Source organism: Glycine soja, chromosome 2, assembly GCF_004193775.1.
Source record: "Glycine soja cultivar W05 chromosome 2, ASM419377v2, whole genome shotgun sequence".
Taxonomy (NCBI): Eukaryota; Viridiplantae; Streptophyta; class Magnoliopsida; order Fabales; family Fabaceae; genus Glycine; species Glycine soja.
The window spans coordinates 10,406,455-10,426,472 of record NC_041003.1 but is presented as its reverse complement, the minus strand read 5'-3'; the positions used below and the strand labels follow the sequence as shown (position 1 = coordinate 10,426,472).

Sequence of the window (20,018 nt, the reverse complement as noted above, 5' to 3'; positions counted from 1 at the left end):
TCATTCGTGACGTTGTGGATGTGAAAGCGGACGGTAACTGTGGATATCGGTCCATTGCCGCTTTATTAGGTATGGGGGAAGATTCGTGGCCGTTAGTGCATAATGAATTGATTAAAGAACTTGGCAGGTGGTCGCATGAGTACATGAACCTCTTCGGTGGCACAGAGAGATTTGAACAATTAAAGTTGTCCCTACTTGTTGATGGCTTTTCAAAGGTATGTTTTTAGGTTAATTTTTTTTAATAACAATGTTTAAATTACTTACATGTGTATGTTTGGTTCATTGAGGTTAGTGTGGACAAGTGGATAGATATAACAGACATGGGATATGTGATTGCTTCACGGTATAACGTAATCCTTGTATCATTGTCCCAACAACAAAGCATGACATTTTTCCCTCTTAGAAGTCAACCACCACCTGACTCTTCTGGCCACCGCATCATATGTGTCGGTCACGTGTTTGGAAATCATTTTGTTCAGGTACATTGAATATAGTTAGTGTAACAATTATGCAATGACTTCGCTGGTTCGTTTGGCACGGTCAGCGCATGATATAATGTTTGTTCATGTACAACAGGTTTATTTGAAAGACCATTGTCTCTTGCCGCCTCCAGCGCTGTTGTGGTCAAGCAATTGTTATTCTCAAGCAAAACAGTGGGCAATTCCATATATTAGTAGAATGCAACAATACACAAGCTTGATGTCATTCAAAACACACTATGTAGACCTAAATGAAGACTAAACATGCATTGTTTATATAATTGTATTCATTATGCGATATAATTTATTGTAACCCGTTACTAACCAATTAATATTATCAAGTACTCGTTTGGTTAAGCAAGGAAATTGTTGGTCCAACAAAAATCATTTACGCGTGCAGCATACATCATTGTCATAATTGACAACACATAATGACATGCATGCGTATTACAGTTTGAGCGCGACAACACATTGGCTGACTTCACCGATACAAGTAACCAAATTCGCTTTGAGTGTATCAAATTGATAAATGATTACGATGTCAACACAATGTTAATGTGTAATGATCAATTTTCTTGTGTTGGTCCGATTGAGTTATTATGCACCATTGGAAGAACACCAGATGGAATAATAAACTTACTTGAACGCACTATGCCTCGTATTCATGACGCGATCCTGTATCACAACGGGAAATGGAACATGCAACCGCAGAACAAATTTGTTGGATGCGCGTTCACAGGAAAAAATCCTAAGAAATTTCAAATTCCTTCAACATGTACCATCGATGAACTGAAGAATTTAATCAAGGAAGTTACACCTAAAGGGATTCCCCCTCTTGGAATTCACGAATCACAAACGGTAAGACGATTGTTTTTTCGGCAACCAGCTTGGTTTGAGTATTCAGATACGGTTATAAAATATGAAATAAATGAGCTGATCACCAACGAAGAACTGCTGAAGGTGTTAGTACAATCTAACTACTGGAAAAAATATGGACCAATAGAAATTTTAGCTGTCTTTACTAAATATGTTGAAGACGAGGTCAGTGGGACGTCGCTAAACAACTGAATGTGATGTTTAATTTTTTGTTTTTTCATTGATGTAACCTTTATCTGTTTACGGCGTGTTTAATTCCCATAATAAAGTTGAATGTGTTGTTTCAGTGGTCCAAAAAATTAATTGTTAAAAGGGTCCATTTCCTATTTTTTTTTATTTTGAGGCTTTGTTTTGACGTGTTAGTTGACGGAACCGGGGAACGGGACTATTTTTTTTGGGTTCTTTGACGTCCAAACATGACAAATGGCTGCCCCCCATTGTCTCACGGCACTGGCACACCCACGCAAAAAAATCCCAAACATGGGTACTTGAACATGGAAAAAGGGTTCATTTCCTATTTTTTTGGATTTTGAGACTTTGTTTTGACGTGTTAGTTGAAGAAACCGGGGATCGAGACTATTTTTTTTGGGTTCTTTGACGTCCAAACATGACAAATGGCCGCCCTCCATTGTCTCACGGCATTGGCACACCCACGCAAAAAAATCCCAAACTTGGGTATTTGAACATGGAAAAAGGGTCCATTTTCTAATTTTTTGGATTTTGAGGCTTTGTTTTGAAGTGTTAGTTGACGGAACCGGGGAACGGGACTATTTTTTTTGGGTTCTTTGACGTCCAAACATGACAAATGGCCACCCTCCATTGTCTCACGGCACTGACACACCCTCGCAAAAAAATCCCAAACATGGGTACTTGAACATGGAAAAAGGGTCAATTTCCTATTTTTTTGGATTTTGAGGCTTTGTTTTGATGTGTTAGTTGACGAAACCGGGGAACGGGACTATTTTTTTTGGGTTCTTTGACGTCCAAACATGACAAATGGCCCCCCTCCATTGTCTCACGGCACTGGCACACCCACGCAAAAAAATCCCAAACATGGGTACTTGAACATGGAAAAAGGGTCCATTTCCTATTTTTTTGGATTTTGAGGCTTTGTTTTGACGTGTTAGTTGACGGAACCGGGGAACGAGACTATTTTTTTTGGGTTCTTTGACGTCCAAACATGACAAATGGCCACCCTCCATTGTCTCACGGCACTGGCACACCCACGCAAAAAAATCCAAAACATGGGTACTTGAACATGGAAAAAGGGTCCATTTCCTATTTTTTTGGATTTTGAGGCTTTGTTTTGACGTGTTAGTTGACGAAAACGGGGAACGGGACTATTTTTTTGGGTTCTTTGACGTCCAAACATGACAAATGGCTGCCCTCCATCGTCTCACGGCACTGGCACACCCACGCAAAAAAATCCCAAACATGGGTACTTGAACATGGAAAAAGGGTCCATTTCCTATTTTTTTGGATTTTGAGGTTTTGTTTTGACGTGTTAGTTGACGGAACCGGGGAACGGGACTATTTTTATTGGATTCTTTGATGCCCAAACATGACAAATGGCCGCCCTCCATTGTCTCACGGCACTAGCACACCCACGCAAAAAAATCCCAAACATGGGTACTTGAACATGGAAAAAGGGTCCATTTCCTATTTTTTTGGATTTTGAGGTTTTGTTTTGACGTGTTAGTTGACGGAACCGGGGAACAAGACTATTTTTTTTGGGTTCTTTGACGTCCAAACATGACAAATGGCCGCCCTCCCATGTCTCACGGCACTGGCACACCCACGCAAAAAAATCCCAAACATGGGTACTTGAACATCAATTTTTTTTTAAAGTCAACCTTGTAGTATCTTATATGGCGATTTCATTGTCATGTAATTTTTTTAAAACATTTAGTTTTTGGTACAACCTTATATATTAATGGTGTAAATTATGAATGATGAATTATTAATGATTTTAAAAACTTTTATTTTTTATATAATTCTTACAAACAAAACTCATGATTATAGGTTCCTTTTTTTTAAAAATAAATTTAAAACAACCGTAAACTTCATTTAAGGACAACAAACAATCGGAATAATAAACTATATTATAAAATAATAAACTGTGCAAAACACGTCAACTATATTAAACAAAAACTGTAATAATTACAAATATTCATGTCAACTACAACACAAAAAATAAATACAATGATCAATGGTCCGTGCGGCGTCTCTGACGAGCCCTGACCGTCCCATCAGCACTGGATCCCTCTCTCGCGATCGTCAGACAGTCCTGCATAATGTCATATAACTCTGTGCCTGCAGTGACTATCCTAAGGTTGAGCACACGCTCCAACCTCTATGCAATCGCCTCATATCCCTCGTAATCATCCTGTCAAAGTCATTAAAAACATTTATTGTGAAATTTAAAATAAACAACAACTCATAAAACATTAAACGCGCAAATAATCTTACCACATGTGGAGGGGGGTCAAATGTCACTGGAACCTGGGGGCTGGGCGGCTGTATGTAGTCCTCAGGGTCTACAGCTGGTGCATCCCTCTGCTGGTCACTTGCCTGGGTCGGTGTCATGAAAGGGTGAGATATGCGGAAAAATCACTCCATGTAATCCGCAGATACCTGCCCAGGCACTAGACAAAGCTGACCCGCAGGTAGTAAGTGATCCGCAAACTCCATCCACCTGTCATCTATCTGATCGTGTGACAATCGTGCACTAACAGGCGGCGGAGGGATGCTCTGGATGTAACCGAACTGGCGTACCACCCTCTCCGGTCGAACTGTGACAATCATAGGACCCCATCTGAGCTGACCCTGGAATGATGAAATCTCCTGAAACGCCCTAACCGCCCGATGCTCAGTGTACGGCAACCACGACACATCTGTGACGGTCAAACCATCACAACGTGCCCTGTAAGGTGCTCCTGTGATGCCCTTCATGTGCGCCTTCGACGTCAACCACCGGGAAGCACGTGGGGACGTCTCCTGGTATGTATCGTCAGTCACGCATTGGTGCACACTAGGGAAGTGCTCATAGATCCAGCACTACACAATAATTGAGGTTAACATAACATAAAAACATGTTTAAATTATAATCGAACCTAACATATTAATAAACACAAAATTTACCTGAAGTAGCGTCAAGTACCCCGCAAGCTGTCGGGTGGTGGTCCTACAAGCCTCATCTAACTGGTCATACATATGAACCAGCGCGGAAACCCCCCAAGCGTAACCACCACTATGAGCGAGGTCTCGGAAAGCGTCAAGGTGGACCACATGCACGTATGTTGCACTCTTATTAGCAAAAAGAGTGCAACCGACAAGGTGCAGCAGATAAGCGCGAGCTGCGACAATCCACCGTCGGGCCTGACATCTGGTCTCATAAATGTCACGAACCCATCCTAATCGTACATATGCTCCATGTGTGAGTGCTGTCTCGGCTCTGGCATCCTCGGCAGACACTTCCAGCAACTTCGTAAGCAAGAATTTGGCCTCCTCCGTAGAGAGAGCATGGAAATTGTGCAAGGCGCCACTGATGGGCAAATGTAGGATGGACGACACATCATCCAATGTGATCGTCAGCTCTCCTACAGGAAGGTGGAAGGTGATAGTCTCACTGTGCCACCTCTCCACAAATACGGATATAAGTCCAGGATCGCCAGTAATAACTGAACAATCTATCAGTGGACTTAATCCTGTGGCAGCCACCAGGCCTTCAATCTCAGGCACTGGCCTCCCAATCAGTGTCACCTTCCTCCCATGTGACACTAACTTCAAATCAGGACGTTCCTGATTTGAAGTACAAATTATACAATTATTAAAAAAAATTAATCATAAACAAATAAATAAACAATGACAAATAATTAACAAATTAAAATACTTGTCCACTCCACACGGCATGTGCAACATGCTCGACAAATGATGTGAGCACTGACGGGTCACGTGGACCACCAGGGAATCCCTCTGCAGCATCATCACCACCTGATCCGTCAGCACGATCAGCTCCCTGTGCATCCGCAAGCATCTCAGGTGCCTCTGTAGGCTGCTCAGGGACATCATCAGTCATGTCAGCGACGTCCTCAGCCATATCACGTCCCTCCGTAGTCATCTGATGAACGCGTAGCCTACGGGCTGAGGCAGTAGGCCTACGCCTCTCGGGAACATCGCCAACAGGTCTATCTTTGCCTACAACTCTACCTATGGCACGACCTAAACCTCGTGTTCTGGCCATGATCTGTAAATCATGTCGAACACGTATTTTTTTCGGTTAAAATATACACAATTTTCTTTATAAAAAAACAACTTTATTTATAAATAAATAAGACTAACTTAAATCAAATTATTTTCAAACATACACAACCTAATTTTTTTAAAAAAATTAAACAACTTCATTTATAAAAAAAAAAAACAACTAATGTAAAAAAAATTTATTAATAAACATGCACAACTTAATTTTTTTTAAAAAATTAAACAACTTCATTTATAAAAAAAACACAACTAATATAAAAATAATTCATTACTAAACATCCACAACTTAATTTAAAAAAAAAATTAAACAACTTCATTTATAAAAAAAACACAACTAATGTAAAAAAAAAATTAATTAGTAAACATCCAACTCTTAATTTAAAAAAAAATAAGAAACTTCATTTCTAAAAAAAACACAACTAAATTACTTAGTAAACATCCACAAGTTAATTTTTTTAAAAAAAAATAAACAACTTCATTTATAAAAAAAAAACACAACTAATATAAAAATAATTCATTACTAAACATCCACAACTTAATTTTAAAAAAAAATTAAACAACTAATGTAAAAAAAATTATTTAGTAAACATCCACAATTTTTTTAGAAAATAAAATACTTCATTTATAATAAAAAAAATAATTAATTATAAAAAATTAGTATTTTTATAAAACTTCCAAAACACACAAATTTAATTATAAAAATAGACAACTTCATTTTTAAAGAAAAAACACTAATTTAAAAAAATAAACAATAAACAAAAACAAACACAACTACTTTTATAAAAAAAAATAATTTACAAATTAATATTTAGTAAAAATACACAATTTAAATTATAAAAAAAACATGACATCAAAAACCCAAACCTCATTTTTCATAAAATCTAAAAAACAAAATAACCAAAATAAATACAATAATTAATTTAAAAAAAAACAAAACAATTTCTGTTTAAAAAAATTTAAAAAAAAAGCAAAAAAAAAAAAAAAAAAAAAACCACTTCCGGAAGAAGTGGTTCTTCCGGAAATTTGAAAGTTCTTCCGGAAGAGCGTGTCTTCCGGAATTCTTCCGGATGAACCACTTCTTCCGGAAAGTTCCCAGAAGAGGTTTTCTGGGAGTCTTCCGGAAGACGTTTGGTTACTTCCGGAAGAACACTTCTTCCGGAAACTTTCCAGAAAAGGTTCTCCCGGAACTTCCGGAAGAACCCCTAACGGGTCTTCCGGAAGACTCCGCCGTCAGCCTTTTCCGTCATTTTTTCCGGCGTACTCTCGTCTTCTACCCTAAGGTTACTATCCTAAGGTTCCACTGCTGAATCAATACTGGATAGTAAAAGCAATGGAGAGTTAGGGAGACTAACCTCGAAGGCTGTTCGCGGAGAAGAAGAAGAAGCTTGGCTCGTGGTGTCGCGAAGAAGATGAAAGCTTGGCTCGCGGTGTCACGGAGGATCAACAGGAATGGAAGAAGAAAAGAAGCAGCAGTGGTCTTCCGAGAAGAGGAGCGCGTTTTTAAATTTTTAACTTAAAGGGCAAAATGGTCCATTCATTAAAATTGCTGGGTGCACCAGCAATATTGCTGGGTGCACCTAGCATATCCCTAAAGAGGACTGTACATCATTCCTTTAGGCCCATAGGCTTGATAAAGATACAAAGTAGGCCTCAGCCCAGTTGATGTGGTAGCATCCTAATTTGTTTCCGTTGTTCTTCATGTGTATTATTTATTTCTTTTGCACCATTCCCATTTTTTCTAAAATGAAATTATACTTAATGATCAAAATTGGTAAAAATAAAAGGAATGATGTAAAGCACTACCTGAAAATGATATCTTTATGTCTTTTGCTATAAATGTAACGGGATTGTGATTTTTTTAGGTTCCTTCTGCTTTCACTCTTGTGATTACGATTAGTATATATGATGTTTCTTTTTAATTTTTTTTTTCCTTTGGTCTAAATTATCAATATGTTTTTTATACTATTTTTTTATATTCAAATCATGAACATCCATTGAACGGTATGTTTAAGTAATTTTTTTCATACTGTAAAACAAAGTAATTTTTTCATACACAATTTAAATTTAAACTTTGCTTAAGGAAAATTCAAGTAATCTTTTTACCTCTAGTATTTCCCTTCATTCTATTCCATTGATTTTTATAATCCAAATATAAGGGTAGTTTCTTAACTATAGCTCCATTATCCATATTCTGTGTGTGTGTGTTTCATTAAGCAAGTTGATGTTCAACTTCCATACCTCTAAATAAACGAGGGAATGCTATGTTTTTTTGTTTTTTTACCCTTTAGTGTAAGGAAAATTTATTGCGTCCCCACTGTCTATTAATGGTATTGGTAGGGTCAAAACAGTAGCAAAGCTTGCATGGACATTTTGCTTGTATTTTTCTCTGTGGGGTGGGAAATAATAAGGGCGCACTTCCACAATTTTGCTGAGAAAAAATTGAAGCCTTTAATTTATTAGACTTTATTGCACCGAAAAACAAAAGGATACCTTAATTTCCAAAAGTCTTCGTTCTTACCTGTAAGTGAAGCAACCGGAAGTTACTTCATATTAAATGCACAACTTCAATTCCACTCTATACCTAAGCCCTAGTTTGTATATATAAGGACATCTAGGCACAGGCTGAGACAGGAAATAATTCAATGAGTTACAAAAAGATATTCTTACGTAAAAATGGCGCTATCATTCTTACGCTATTTCTGGTTCGTATAATATAGTAAAACAAATAGTATATTCCAACACATTTTTTCTTTTAAAAAAAACTAGTGTAAAAATAATAGATTAAATTATTTCGCAGTTTCTAGTAGTGTTATTAAATTTTTAATAGGAATTTATAGTTTTTGAGTAGGGCTATGAAAAAAAAAAACAGTTGTTTCAAAAATTGAACCAAGTATTTTATAAAAGCAATTTAGTTTTTAGTTTGGGCTTATATGTTTTTAAAGAGGGATTTGGTTTGCTTTTTTCTCAAAACGGTTTGGTTTCTTTTGATTTAGTTCCGGTTTAGTATAATTATCTTTTTTATGCTCTTATATGATTTATTTTTTTTAATTTGGTTAGAAATGTCACTTGAAATAATTCGAAAATTCACGATCTCTTGATGGTACGAAAGATATGCCACGCACATACTTGATAAAATATTACCAGGTGAAATTATAAACTCTTTGTATGTTTTTTGAGAATTTATTTTCTTTTAAACAACAGAGTTATATATGTTGGGCCTATTTGCTAATATATGTAATTTTTGGTCTTCATACGTGATATTTTTGTTATATAAAAATTAAGAACAATTTTTTTTTGATAGACCTAAAACTTAAACTTTGTTTTACGGTTATATATACTCAATCTCATTTTGGGTCAACTTACCTAAAAGAATTTAGGTAGAAAAATATTAGGCATAGAGAAATGCTAACAACACATTTTCACACACTCTTTCCCTTACATTCTTTTTATGATTGACTTAAAATTTATTAAAAATTATAAATTTTCATGATCTCTCTTTCAAATCAAGAGAAATAATCATTAAATAAAAAATAAAACCTATCAAAATTGATAACTTTTAATTTTAATAAATTTCAATCAATTATAAATAAAATGTTAGAAAAAAAATAGCAGAAAGGATCATTAACATTTCTCTTAAATATTATATTATTTATTTGTTTGTTTATTTGACTATATATAATGATCAGAATAAGGTTATGACTTCATACGTATTATCTCAACTTTTGATCACTAAATCGACCCTAGGAGTTAGGTATCTTGTTTGGTTTCTCAACATCTGAATTGGCAAGCTCATGTCCCCTATTTGTTCTGACTTGATGATGCCAAACCAAGATATGCCGATAGAAATAGGGACCAAACAGGCCCTTTCTTATAAAAGATCGAGAAGGAATGAACAACCAGAAAAGCAGATCATAAAAAGGGAGAGATTAATTAAGGACCACTAGCTAGACTGAGTAATGCCAATACACAAAGTGTCCCTTAACATTTAACAACCATATATGCCTAAAACTTGTGGCCACCCAAACTTGACGGCAACAACGAAATATCTATGTGTTTCTAAATTCCCCGACTCATATATTTAAGTGACATGTGTAGGTTAATTATCTGAACGTGACATTTGCCTATCATATAAATAATTAAATAAATACAAGATATAATAATTAAATGTTGGCTTTTAACGATTTCTCGTTAGCCGGACCTGGCTTGGCTCACACACATAAAAGATGAAAAAAAGTAAAGAGGGTGCGTATAAAGTTTGATGGCTTTATGTTGTTTTTCCTGTTTTGGATGCTATCAACTATATGTTTGAACTTTTGTCACAATTATTCGAGTTTATCCACACAAGTGAAAACCTACAAAGTTTCTTTTCTCTTTTTGAGTTCTGCTTTGCTATATATAATCTGAACAGTTGTGTATTTTAGGAGGTAGAAATACAAATTAAATTAGTTGTCAAACAAATAAATTCAAATATTTATATTAAATATAAACTCTACTTAATTACGTTTTGAAGTAACAAATGTAATAACTAATAAGTAAAAAAAAATGTAAGGAAATCTCATGTTAAATAGGAATAAATAAATTGAGTAACATATAAATAAAAAAGACTCCTATATATTATTAAACTAATATATGATATTAAGTTCACTTGTATATACTTAAGTTATATAATTTGTATATATTAATCAAATTAGTCAAGTAAATTATTGAATCATGGATGAACCAACTTTTTGTACCTAGTAGTATATTAAGTTTTGGGTTTTTATAATTTATATTCTTCTAACATACTATCTTAATTTGATTCTATTTATAAAAAAGTTATAATATTTCTTATAAATAAAATGGGAGGTAGTATTTGTTATTAAGGACTTCAATATTATGGCAAAGAAACCCATGGTATTGTTTCATTCTTTGAGAATTTGGTTTGGGGTTTATCGTGATTATGAATTTGTGATGGCTAAGTAGGTAGTGGTGAGCAGCAAGTGAATGGAAGAGGGCGAGGTCATGGTGTCTTTTAAGATGAATAAGTTATTCCACAATTTCAGATTTATTGTTTCCTTTAAAAGTACTGGTGAAGATGATGTTATGCTGCGTTGATTAAGGTGAAGAATTTAATGAGTTTAACTTAGTTAGCAACACATATAAGGGTGTACAATCAAATCAAACTTATGACCTATCCAAAATCAAATCAAAATCATTTTATAAAAATGGTTCAGTAACCAAACCATTATTATAAAGTGATTCGGTCACCTTTAGTTTTTGGAAAACAATCGGAATATTGGTTAAAAAAAAAAAATGGACTATATATGAGTGTAAAGTGAATAATTGAATTAAACTAAACCTAATCTATAAAAAATAAATTGTTCCTATAAAAAAATCAAACTGAACCATTTTATAAAATAATTTGATTAATTGAATAATTTTTATAAAGTTCATCAATTCCGGTTTTGAATTTTGAAAAATATATATGAATTGTGCACAACCCTAAACACATTAAATTTTTTGGGAAAAATATGAGTTTGATTAATATAAATTTATACATAATACTCCTTTGAATAGAATCAGTGAACTTTAAATATCACTAAAACTTTGACTAAGGATTAGTTCTGTAATGGACCTAAGAAATTAAATTGTAGAGATATTTTAAAATATCACTAGAAAACTAAAAAGTTCTAATTAGGATTTTTTTTTATAAAAAAAAAACTAAAGTGGAGATAAATTAGGTAACTCCTGCGCCGCTGACAAATTAGCTAACCATGGTCTCATAGTTAACTCTTTCACTTGGTGGGGTTTCATTTTCTCTTTTTGTATATCTGATTATATGCACAATAGGTTAGTCCGTCTTAACTATAGATTTTGTTGATTCCTCTATGTTCATGGAGTTTGGTACATTCTTCCATGTTTTTTTGTATACCCAGTTTTCTTTATTGATATTTTGGCTTGCTGAGGATGTTTAAGAAGTGACGGCTAATCTAGTTGGGATTCATGTTTCTTTTTCGTGACTCCAGCTTGCCATTTCCAAAAAAAGTGAAGATAAACTTTCACAAATTTTTAACTTCCTCAGTTAACTAATTAAGGTGAAAAATGTTGGTGTTGTAATGGAAATAGAATGGTGTTTTTAGTGAGTTCATCCTAATTTCCCATGTGTGGGTCTTTTGAGCCTTTCCCACTCTCCAGAAAATTGTTTTCCTTAGTGGGTGGATGAGTTTTTCCTAATTAGTTAGAAGGGTTCCACCGCTCAGAACGCCTGGGATTGGATCGGGGAGCCTGAGTCAAGGCATTAACATTAATGATGCATTTGAGATGTAGGATTTGTTTGAGTGTTCACTGCAAACCAATTTTCAACACAACTGTAAATTGCAAAAATTATTAGTATAATTTTACTCCTTGCATATAAATAGTTAATTAGACTAAAATCTCAACCACATTTTTTATGTGTTAAATCAACAAATGCCATTACTTGGACAGTTGGACCAGCTATCGACCATTTCCTTAATTTTCAGAGAATTCATGTTAATCTTGTATCATTCAATCCCACAAAGATATCGACATAAGACATCCTCAAAAGAAATAAAAATAAAAAATAAAACTAAAACTTACCCAGAAGAAACGACAAAACTAGCTACAGGATTTAGTTAAGTTTTAGTTTTTTGTTTAATTTACCATCTAGGTTTTTTATTTTACTATGTGACGTTTTTGAATTTTTGCTTTTATGCATATCATTATTCTAAGTTTATTAAGTAACAAAAATCATTGATGTGATACGTTAATGATGATATGATATTAATATATTATGATACAAATAACATGACAAACTAACACATATTTATATGACATTAATAATTTGTTAATATCAGCATATCACTCAGTATCATGTTAGGACAATGTTAATACCATATCAACATATTTATTATTCTACCAGATTATCATGTTAATGTTATCTCATCATTAAAAAATTGACAACATACTAACCATGAACTAAAATGGTTTAATTTTAAAAATATGAGATCAAAATTGTATCATCACGAAATTATAAGGATTAAAAGTAAATTTAAGTCTCATTTTTGTTTTAAAATTATTTATTTTTAAAATCATTTTTGTTGTGATTAAATGTGAGGGTCTCATTCTATAAATTATAATTTGTTATTGAATGATAATAAACATATGACCTTGTCTTTTACATTGTTAGATCAGATGCAAGAATTTGTCGCAGATGATAGTGTTGATACTTTTTTAAAGTGTAATTAATTATTCTAAAGACTCTTTTTAAAATTTAAATCATTATTTTTTCATTGGTAGTTATCAACTTTATTAAGTGATCAATATAGTCTTTAGTCCTCAGCCACCATAAAGAAAATGCTGTTTGACTCCACTCGTGCGAAGGTCACATCAGTGCTTTATCGCTTTGGCACATCATGGATTTCTATATTGTATACCCATTATTGAGCAATGCTTGCTTGGTGCTGATACAAGATATTTAAAATTTGTCAGAACTGACAACAAAACATTAAAGGTACGCTAAAATAAGATAATAACAAATTAAAAAGTCAAAGTTACACCGAGTATGTAACAGCATGTAAAATAAACAAACATTAGTATTCTAAATCTAATAAAACTTGCGGAAACTGACCTAACACAGTAAAAAGAAACAGTGAAATAAATGTAAGTGTGTCACAATCTTTTGGAACTAAAATTATACTATATTAATGCAGAGAATCTCAAATTCAAAATTAAAAACATAACAAAAGAAGAAAGAAGAAGCAACAACATAACAGGCTTTTGATGAAGACCCTTAAACCATTGGATTTTAGTCCAAGAATCTGCTTTGGTTTGTCTTTTCTCCTTGTTATTCATGCTGTCTCTTATATATATATATATATATATATATATATATATATATATATATATATATATATATATATATATATATATATATATATATATATATATATATATATATAATATTTACATGTACATCAAAGATATTTACTCAACAAGTCTTCTAAAACTGAAAGAAAAGAAGAAAAAAAACACCTGTTCACTCTGACAGGCTCAAGAAGGAAACTATACTATATATGTATATATAACTCCTGTCCTACAAATGCTGCAGAAAGGTTGGTCAATAATACAAGTTCTCATGGAGAAAAGCAAAAAACATGTCACCATTCACTACCCCAGAACAAGGTTATAATAGTTGAAGACTTGAAGTACTTGCATGGCCTACTTCAGAAACATTTTTTGAAAGTTCCAATTATGTCCTCTCATGGAAGACAAGGGACCTTGACAAAGCTGCAGGGTTGGCTTGCAACACTGGTGATGGGGATGCTTCAACCATCACCGCGTGGTTCTTCTTGTCATCACTGTTACCCTTTGATGCAAATGCCTTGAAAAGCCCTCCTCCATTGAGGGAGTTTCCCTTCTCATTCTTGATCCCTAGTGTTGACCATATTGAGCTCTTAGCAGCTTCAGTTGGGTCATCAATTCTCAGTGTCTTTGGGATCAACACTGTGTTGTTGTTGTTGTTGTTTGCTGCCATGTCTGTGCTAAACAAGATATCGCCATCTCTTGAGTGTTTCCCTAAGGTGGGTGAATTTGGACCAGAACCAGGGGCAGATTGGTAGTTTACACTCCAAGAGGGTGGTGGCATGGAACCCCAGAAAGCTTGTGTAGGGTAGAATGGCACAGGGTGGCAAAAAGCTGAAGGAGTCATTATAGGGTTATTGGATGGATAAGGCCAAGGAGAAGAAGAAGAACCTGGGAAGCACAATTGAGGAGTGAAACCTTGATGATGATGATGATGATGATGATGATGATAACTCTTATGATTATCCAATGATTCTTGACGTGAGTTAGTACTAGTAGTAGCATTGTCTCTCCTTTCACTCAAAGTTGAAGCCATAACAGTATCATAATATTCATCCCCATTAGGTGAATGAAAACCATTTTGTGTTGTTTTCTCAGCAAGGCTCAACACAGAAGCCATGGAGTCACAAAGGGGAGGGTCTGATCCAAAGGTCAAAACAGCAGCACCGTGCAGTGATCCGTTCTGAAGGCCCTCAGGAACCATGATCTGGCGAAAATGCGACAGAGAAGAGGGAGTGTTCTTGTTCTTACGGCGGCCTGCACCCACCGGCACGTTCCTCATGGTTCCTCCGGCGGTCCAATATCTCTGGCAGTTCTTGCAGAAATGGCGCGGTTGGTTCACGTTGTAGTTGTTGTAGTAGCAGAACTTTGTGTCCATGCTATTGCAGCGTGGGCATGGAAGCACCTTGTCTGGTTTCTTTAGAGTTTTGTCCTGTGATGGACTTGTTGTTGTTGCGTCGCTTTGGTCTCCGGTTTTGGAAGATTTCAGTATGGAAGTTTCTCTTTCTGTTGAAGGGGTCTTGGGGTTCTCAAGATTGCATGAAGATGATGTTGGAGATTTTGGTTCCTCTATGGTTTGATGTGAGGCCTCCTCGTCTTCTTCTTGTGCCGAGGTGAGTTCTTTCCTTGATGGTTCCTGAGATTCATAATCAATAATTAGATTAAACAAGCTTATGATTTACTTATATTATAGAGATTTTTTATACTGTGATGTAATTATATTTTATGATGTATAGTAAGATTGTTTGATTTTTGTAAGAATTATTTAAGTTATATTTAGAATGATTTGCAATTTGGTTGATTGTATAAAAATATGTATTCTCATGTTGTGTAAAAATAAAAGCCATTCACTAGTTTATATAGCTTACAAAAAAATTGTGAGATTGCAAAAATAAAAAAAATGTGAGAAGCTAAATTGGTTTATTTCATATCATTTAGTGGCAAAGAAGATTGCTATGTGTGTTCATAAATTGACGATAGGAATCGATTTGTTTGTTATTCTTGATATTATGTTATGTTTTAGAGGCACAACAAGTTTTTTCTGCAATCTCCAGGTGATTTATAGCAAAGTAGATAAAACAGGGGAGAAAACAGAGGCCAAATAGATGCTTTATACTTCCTTGTTAATCAGGTTTTAATTAATTAAATATGACCTTTGTTTGATGAATGAGAGCGTATGTGAAAATACAGATTAGAGATAATCAATAGAATATTTAGAACATTTTATAATGAAAATCTTCCTTAATTTCTGAAGAAAAGAGAGGGATACGGAATGGTATTTCTTGAAGTTGAATTGTATAATCAGACGAAGCTTTCAGAAGAAACAAACTAGAATATGGTCATTGGAGGAGAAGTAATAAAGCGAAAAGCAAATTAAGTCCTGAATACAATTGTTTTACATCAAAAACATTGAATGGAAGAATTTTGATTTTCTTTTTAAAAGGTCTAGGTAAGAAATTAAAAAGTATAGAATAAATAGTTCAACAATAAATAAAACAAAAATATTCTTCTATAAAGGATTCCTCCGTGCGACAAGTCTTGTTTGGAAACAGAATAAGCAATTGAATGTGGACTGTGTCGAACTACAATAAAATTAGATCCAATAGAAGTCCAACGCGTGAAAAGCAATTATGGTTTGGTAGAGCCAGAAATTCAATAAGAAATCTTCAAATCATATATCCAAATGGTTACAGAACTTCAGAGATGCTGCAATAGATCCAATAAGAAATGAACTTGAAGTTGCAAATCAAACCGGTAGGATCAAACTTTTCAAACATGAATAAACTGAGCTCTTTGGAATTTGGATTACTAAAGTCTAAAGCAAAAAAAAAAATTATTGATTCACCGATAACATGGACAAAAACCAAAGCAAGTCCAACCACATAATATTATTCGTTATTCTTAAGATTATATTCTGGGAATGAACTGGATCCAGTTTCGCTGACAGTGCCCCACAATGACTTGTAGCCACCACTTAAGAAAATATTAAATAAAATTTAATGAAAAAGGAAAAAAAAGTAAATAATTTCAGGAACCATCTGTGATCATGCAAAACACTTTGTGTACTTTTTCAAACAAAAAGGTTCTAAAAAAAACAGCCATGGGAAATTGCAGTGAGCCTCAGTGAGCCTCACTAGACCCCATAACAAGGAACCAAAAAGATGAAAAATTTGAGCGAACCCATTAACAATTAGGAGCTTTTGAAAAAAAGTCACTCTTAAATTTTCAAAACACACTAGTTCTAGTTAGATAGCTCCATAATATATATATTTTGTTTTTCTATTCATATTTCAAACTCAACCCTTTAATATACACCATCATGGTTCATACCTTATCCCTCCCAGCTTCATGTTCCGTTGTGGAGCTCACTTCACGTGGAAAAGATGAAGATGAATCTTCAGGAGGAGCAGGTTCATCAGAAGAAAAACCATTAGCAGAAGAAGAAACCTCGTTGTTGTTGTTGTTGTTGTTGTTGTTGTTGTTGTTGCGTGACAGAGAAATTGTTCTACCAAACAGCTTTATGGCAGAGTCTTTAGTAACAACCTCAGACATTCCTGTGTTCTTAGTAAATTGTAACTAAACTAACAGCCACTCAGCTTCAGGAGTATTTCTCTCTCTCTTCTCTATTTTGGCTCAGACTCTTTCTCTTTCTTGAGAAAAAAAATGAGGGAAAATACAAACACACGTATAAAAGTTGTTGATGATGTTGTAGGTGTAGGTAGCAGTGTTGTTTTTGTTTCTTTGCTCTCTCTGATTACTTGATCATCGTGTGCAACGAAAAATGGATAGTGAATAGTGGAGAAAAGGAAAAAAGAGAGAGAGGGGAAGATTATGTTGTGGTGTGAACTGGTTTATTAAGTAAGGTTGGAATGGAATGCCACTTCAGCAAAGGGGAAAATTTGTGAGCCACAAGTTCTTGTGGCCTATGAGATCTTTGTGTGCGGTTGGATTCCCCCACGTTACTTATAAAGATAGTGGCTCTATGTCCCACCCCCTTTTTCATTCCACATCAGCTGCTTTCATCTTTTGCCTTTTTGTCAATCCCCTCAATACTACTCTTCAACTTCTTCCTTCTTGTTAGTCAAATAACCTCACAATCCAACCTTTCATTTCTGACCTTAACCTTCTTTGTTTCATTCTTTTCTGCTTCGGCTTCAGCTCTATTTTTCTTTTTGGTCCATTTTATATCTGTTTTCTCTTTGAGGAAATTTTATCCTCTTAGATTTTATATTGTTCTTTCCTAACTTTTTAAGTAGTAATGCAAGAAAGAAATATGTTCACATGTACAAAATGTTTTTTTAATTTTAAAATTTTATGCACTAGTATATTTTTTTTACCATTAAACACAGATAAATTAATGTGAAGTTGTGGTGCCGGCTTAATTAGCATTATGGAGTTCAATTAATGGTTATGCAGCCACATTTTGAGAGAGAATTTCGCCTCTTGTGAAAGAAATTATTAGCTGGTCTTGTACACCATGATTTCAGTTAATATCTACATGATATATAATTACTTGTTGTGTTGTTGATAATGTGTGTTTAGTGATATATATAGTTGAAGAAGCAATCCACTTTTGAAGCTTTCTAATTTTGCAAAGGAACTTCTTGCTCGTAAAATAGTGATGACTAATGCTAAGGTTGCCTTTTCTTCTTATCTCGATTATTGTAAAAAATTAGTTTGGGTTGTGAATTGTGATTAACATGTTAAGAAAATGTTCGAGCCAGATCAGGAAGTCAATTTTCTTGAATAAAGTGTAATATTACATGCTGTATTGTTGATAATGTGTGGTTGGTGATTGATAGCAGTATGGAGGTAACTATAAAAAACTACTAAGATCTCTCATAATTTTTGCAGAACAAGGCCCAACCCTAGGTATTCTTCTAGAGACACAATTCAACGGCAGGAAATTCATTGATTGTAGAATTAATTAAAACTAGAACACGAAGTTCAATTAAAAACTGAAAATAAAATCAACGCAAGTATCAAAGTTTTTGGTTAAATAATCATGGTTACAGAATTATATGACAAATTCATAATTATGCAATCTAATTACAAGTTATGAGATAATCATCTTAAATCATCGTATATGTATTCAGGAAAAATGAAAAAAAAATAATCAAGTATTTGATTTACCCGAATTCAAGCACTCGATCTAATCAATCAATCACAATAGGATTAATCAATCCTATTCTTATTCTGAATTTACTTCTTTAAATCTAATAATAATAATCTATTAAACCCAAAAAAAATGGAAAATAAAAATGGGGAAGAAGTAGGTTACAAATTTGAAATTTAGGTATAGAGAAACTCAATTTTACTATAGGCTTTGGGATCTTTGAATTGAAAAATGAATTTAGCTTTCCATGAACATCTTCACTGAGAGCTTCAAAATAGAAAATTGCAAAGAAGAAGACAAAATATGATGGAAATCATTAAGTAAAATACTCAATTCTTCACCCCAAAATTCTTTGTTATATGACTCCCTATTTAATGGGAGTTTATGATAATTGTTGTGCATGCTTAGTTTTTGCACATATTTTTCACAACAATTATCTTATTTCTTCTCATTTAATGCTTAGTTTGATCCCAATAAGTTAGGTGTTAGTGTTTCCTTAGGTTTTATCCTCTTGAAGTTAAATTTTAACATTTTTTAGTTTTTGAATGTGTTTTTTGCTGGTGTTGTTGCATCAAGAAGGAATTGGAGATTTTGAAGCTTAGAGTGGCTCGCTTAGCAAGTTTGGAGTTGCTTAGCACGAATAAGGCAACAAAGAAGGCCATGTGTCAAGAATTTGGAAGCTGAAGGGGCTTAGGCAAGTTTTCTCTAAGCACTTGGAAAATGGAGATTGGAGATTTTGAAGCTTGGAGTGGCTCGCTTAGCAAGTTTGAAGCTGCTTAGCACGAAGAAGGCCGTGTGTCAAGAATTTGGAAGCTGAAGGGGCTTAGATAAGTTTTCTCCATAGGTACTTAGAAATTTGTTTGCAAGCTGAGTACCTGCAATTTCTATCTGTCAAATTTATTTTAAGAATTCTTGTAATTGGGCTTAGCGAACATGTTGCACGATAAGTCCAACATAGTTTTTGTCAGCATAATTTTGCAGCTTACTCAGCGAGTCATGTCGCGCTAAGCGAGTGGTCCATTATGCATAAACGACGAAACAAAGATCTTGGACCTATTTAAGTTGTCAAGTCATTGTATTGAAGAATATATCCACTTAGGGTTTTTGCTATTACGATTGAGACCTATTTTTCACTTATCTTCATCTTCTCCACTTTTCTCCATTGTTCATGAGTTTTGGGGTGGTTTCTCATGTCTGAGTAACTAACCCTTTTGTAATTGGAGATCTAGTGTACTAGTAACTTTCATGTAACTATTCTCAATGTCTATTTAATGAATATTCAGTGTTATTACTATTTCTCAATTCTTAATGTTAGTTTGTGGATTAACCAACCATTTTCTTATCTTATAGTTTTCTTTGTCATTGGAAAATGTTTTGAAAACTGAGTTTTGAGCATAATAACTAATGAGTGTCTCTTCTAGGGATAG

The 20,018-nt window shown here is 34.2% G+C and overlaps 1 protein-coding gene across 1 annotated transcript; it reads right to left on the bottom strand.

The window, feature by feature from the left end:
- Positions 1-13,641: 13,641 nt before the first annotated feature.
- On the bottom strand, positions 13,642-17,393 carry LOC114386623 (cyclic dof factor 1-like). Its single transcript, XM_028346657.1, has 2 exons — positions 16,806-17,393; positions 13,642-15,111 (listed from the first exon to the last, which is right to left on the bottom strand). The coding sequence occupies exons 1-2, from the start codon at positions 17,025-17,027 to the stop codon at positions 13,864-13,866; spliced, it is 1,470 nt and encodes a 489-aa protein (XP_028202458.1). The 5' UTR covers positions 17,028-17,393; the 3' UTR covers positions 13,642-13,863.
- Between the last annotated feature and the right edge of the window lie 2,625 nt (positions 17,394-20,018).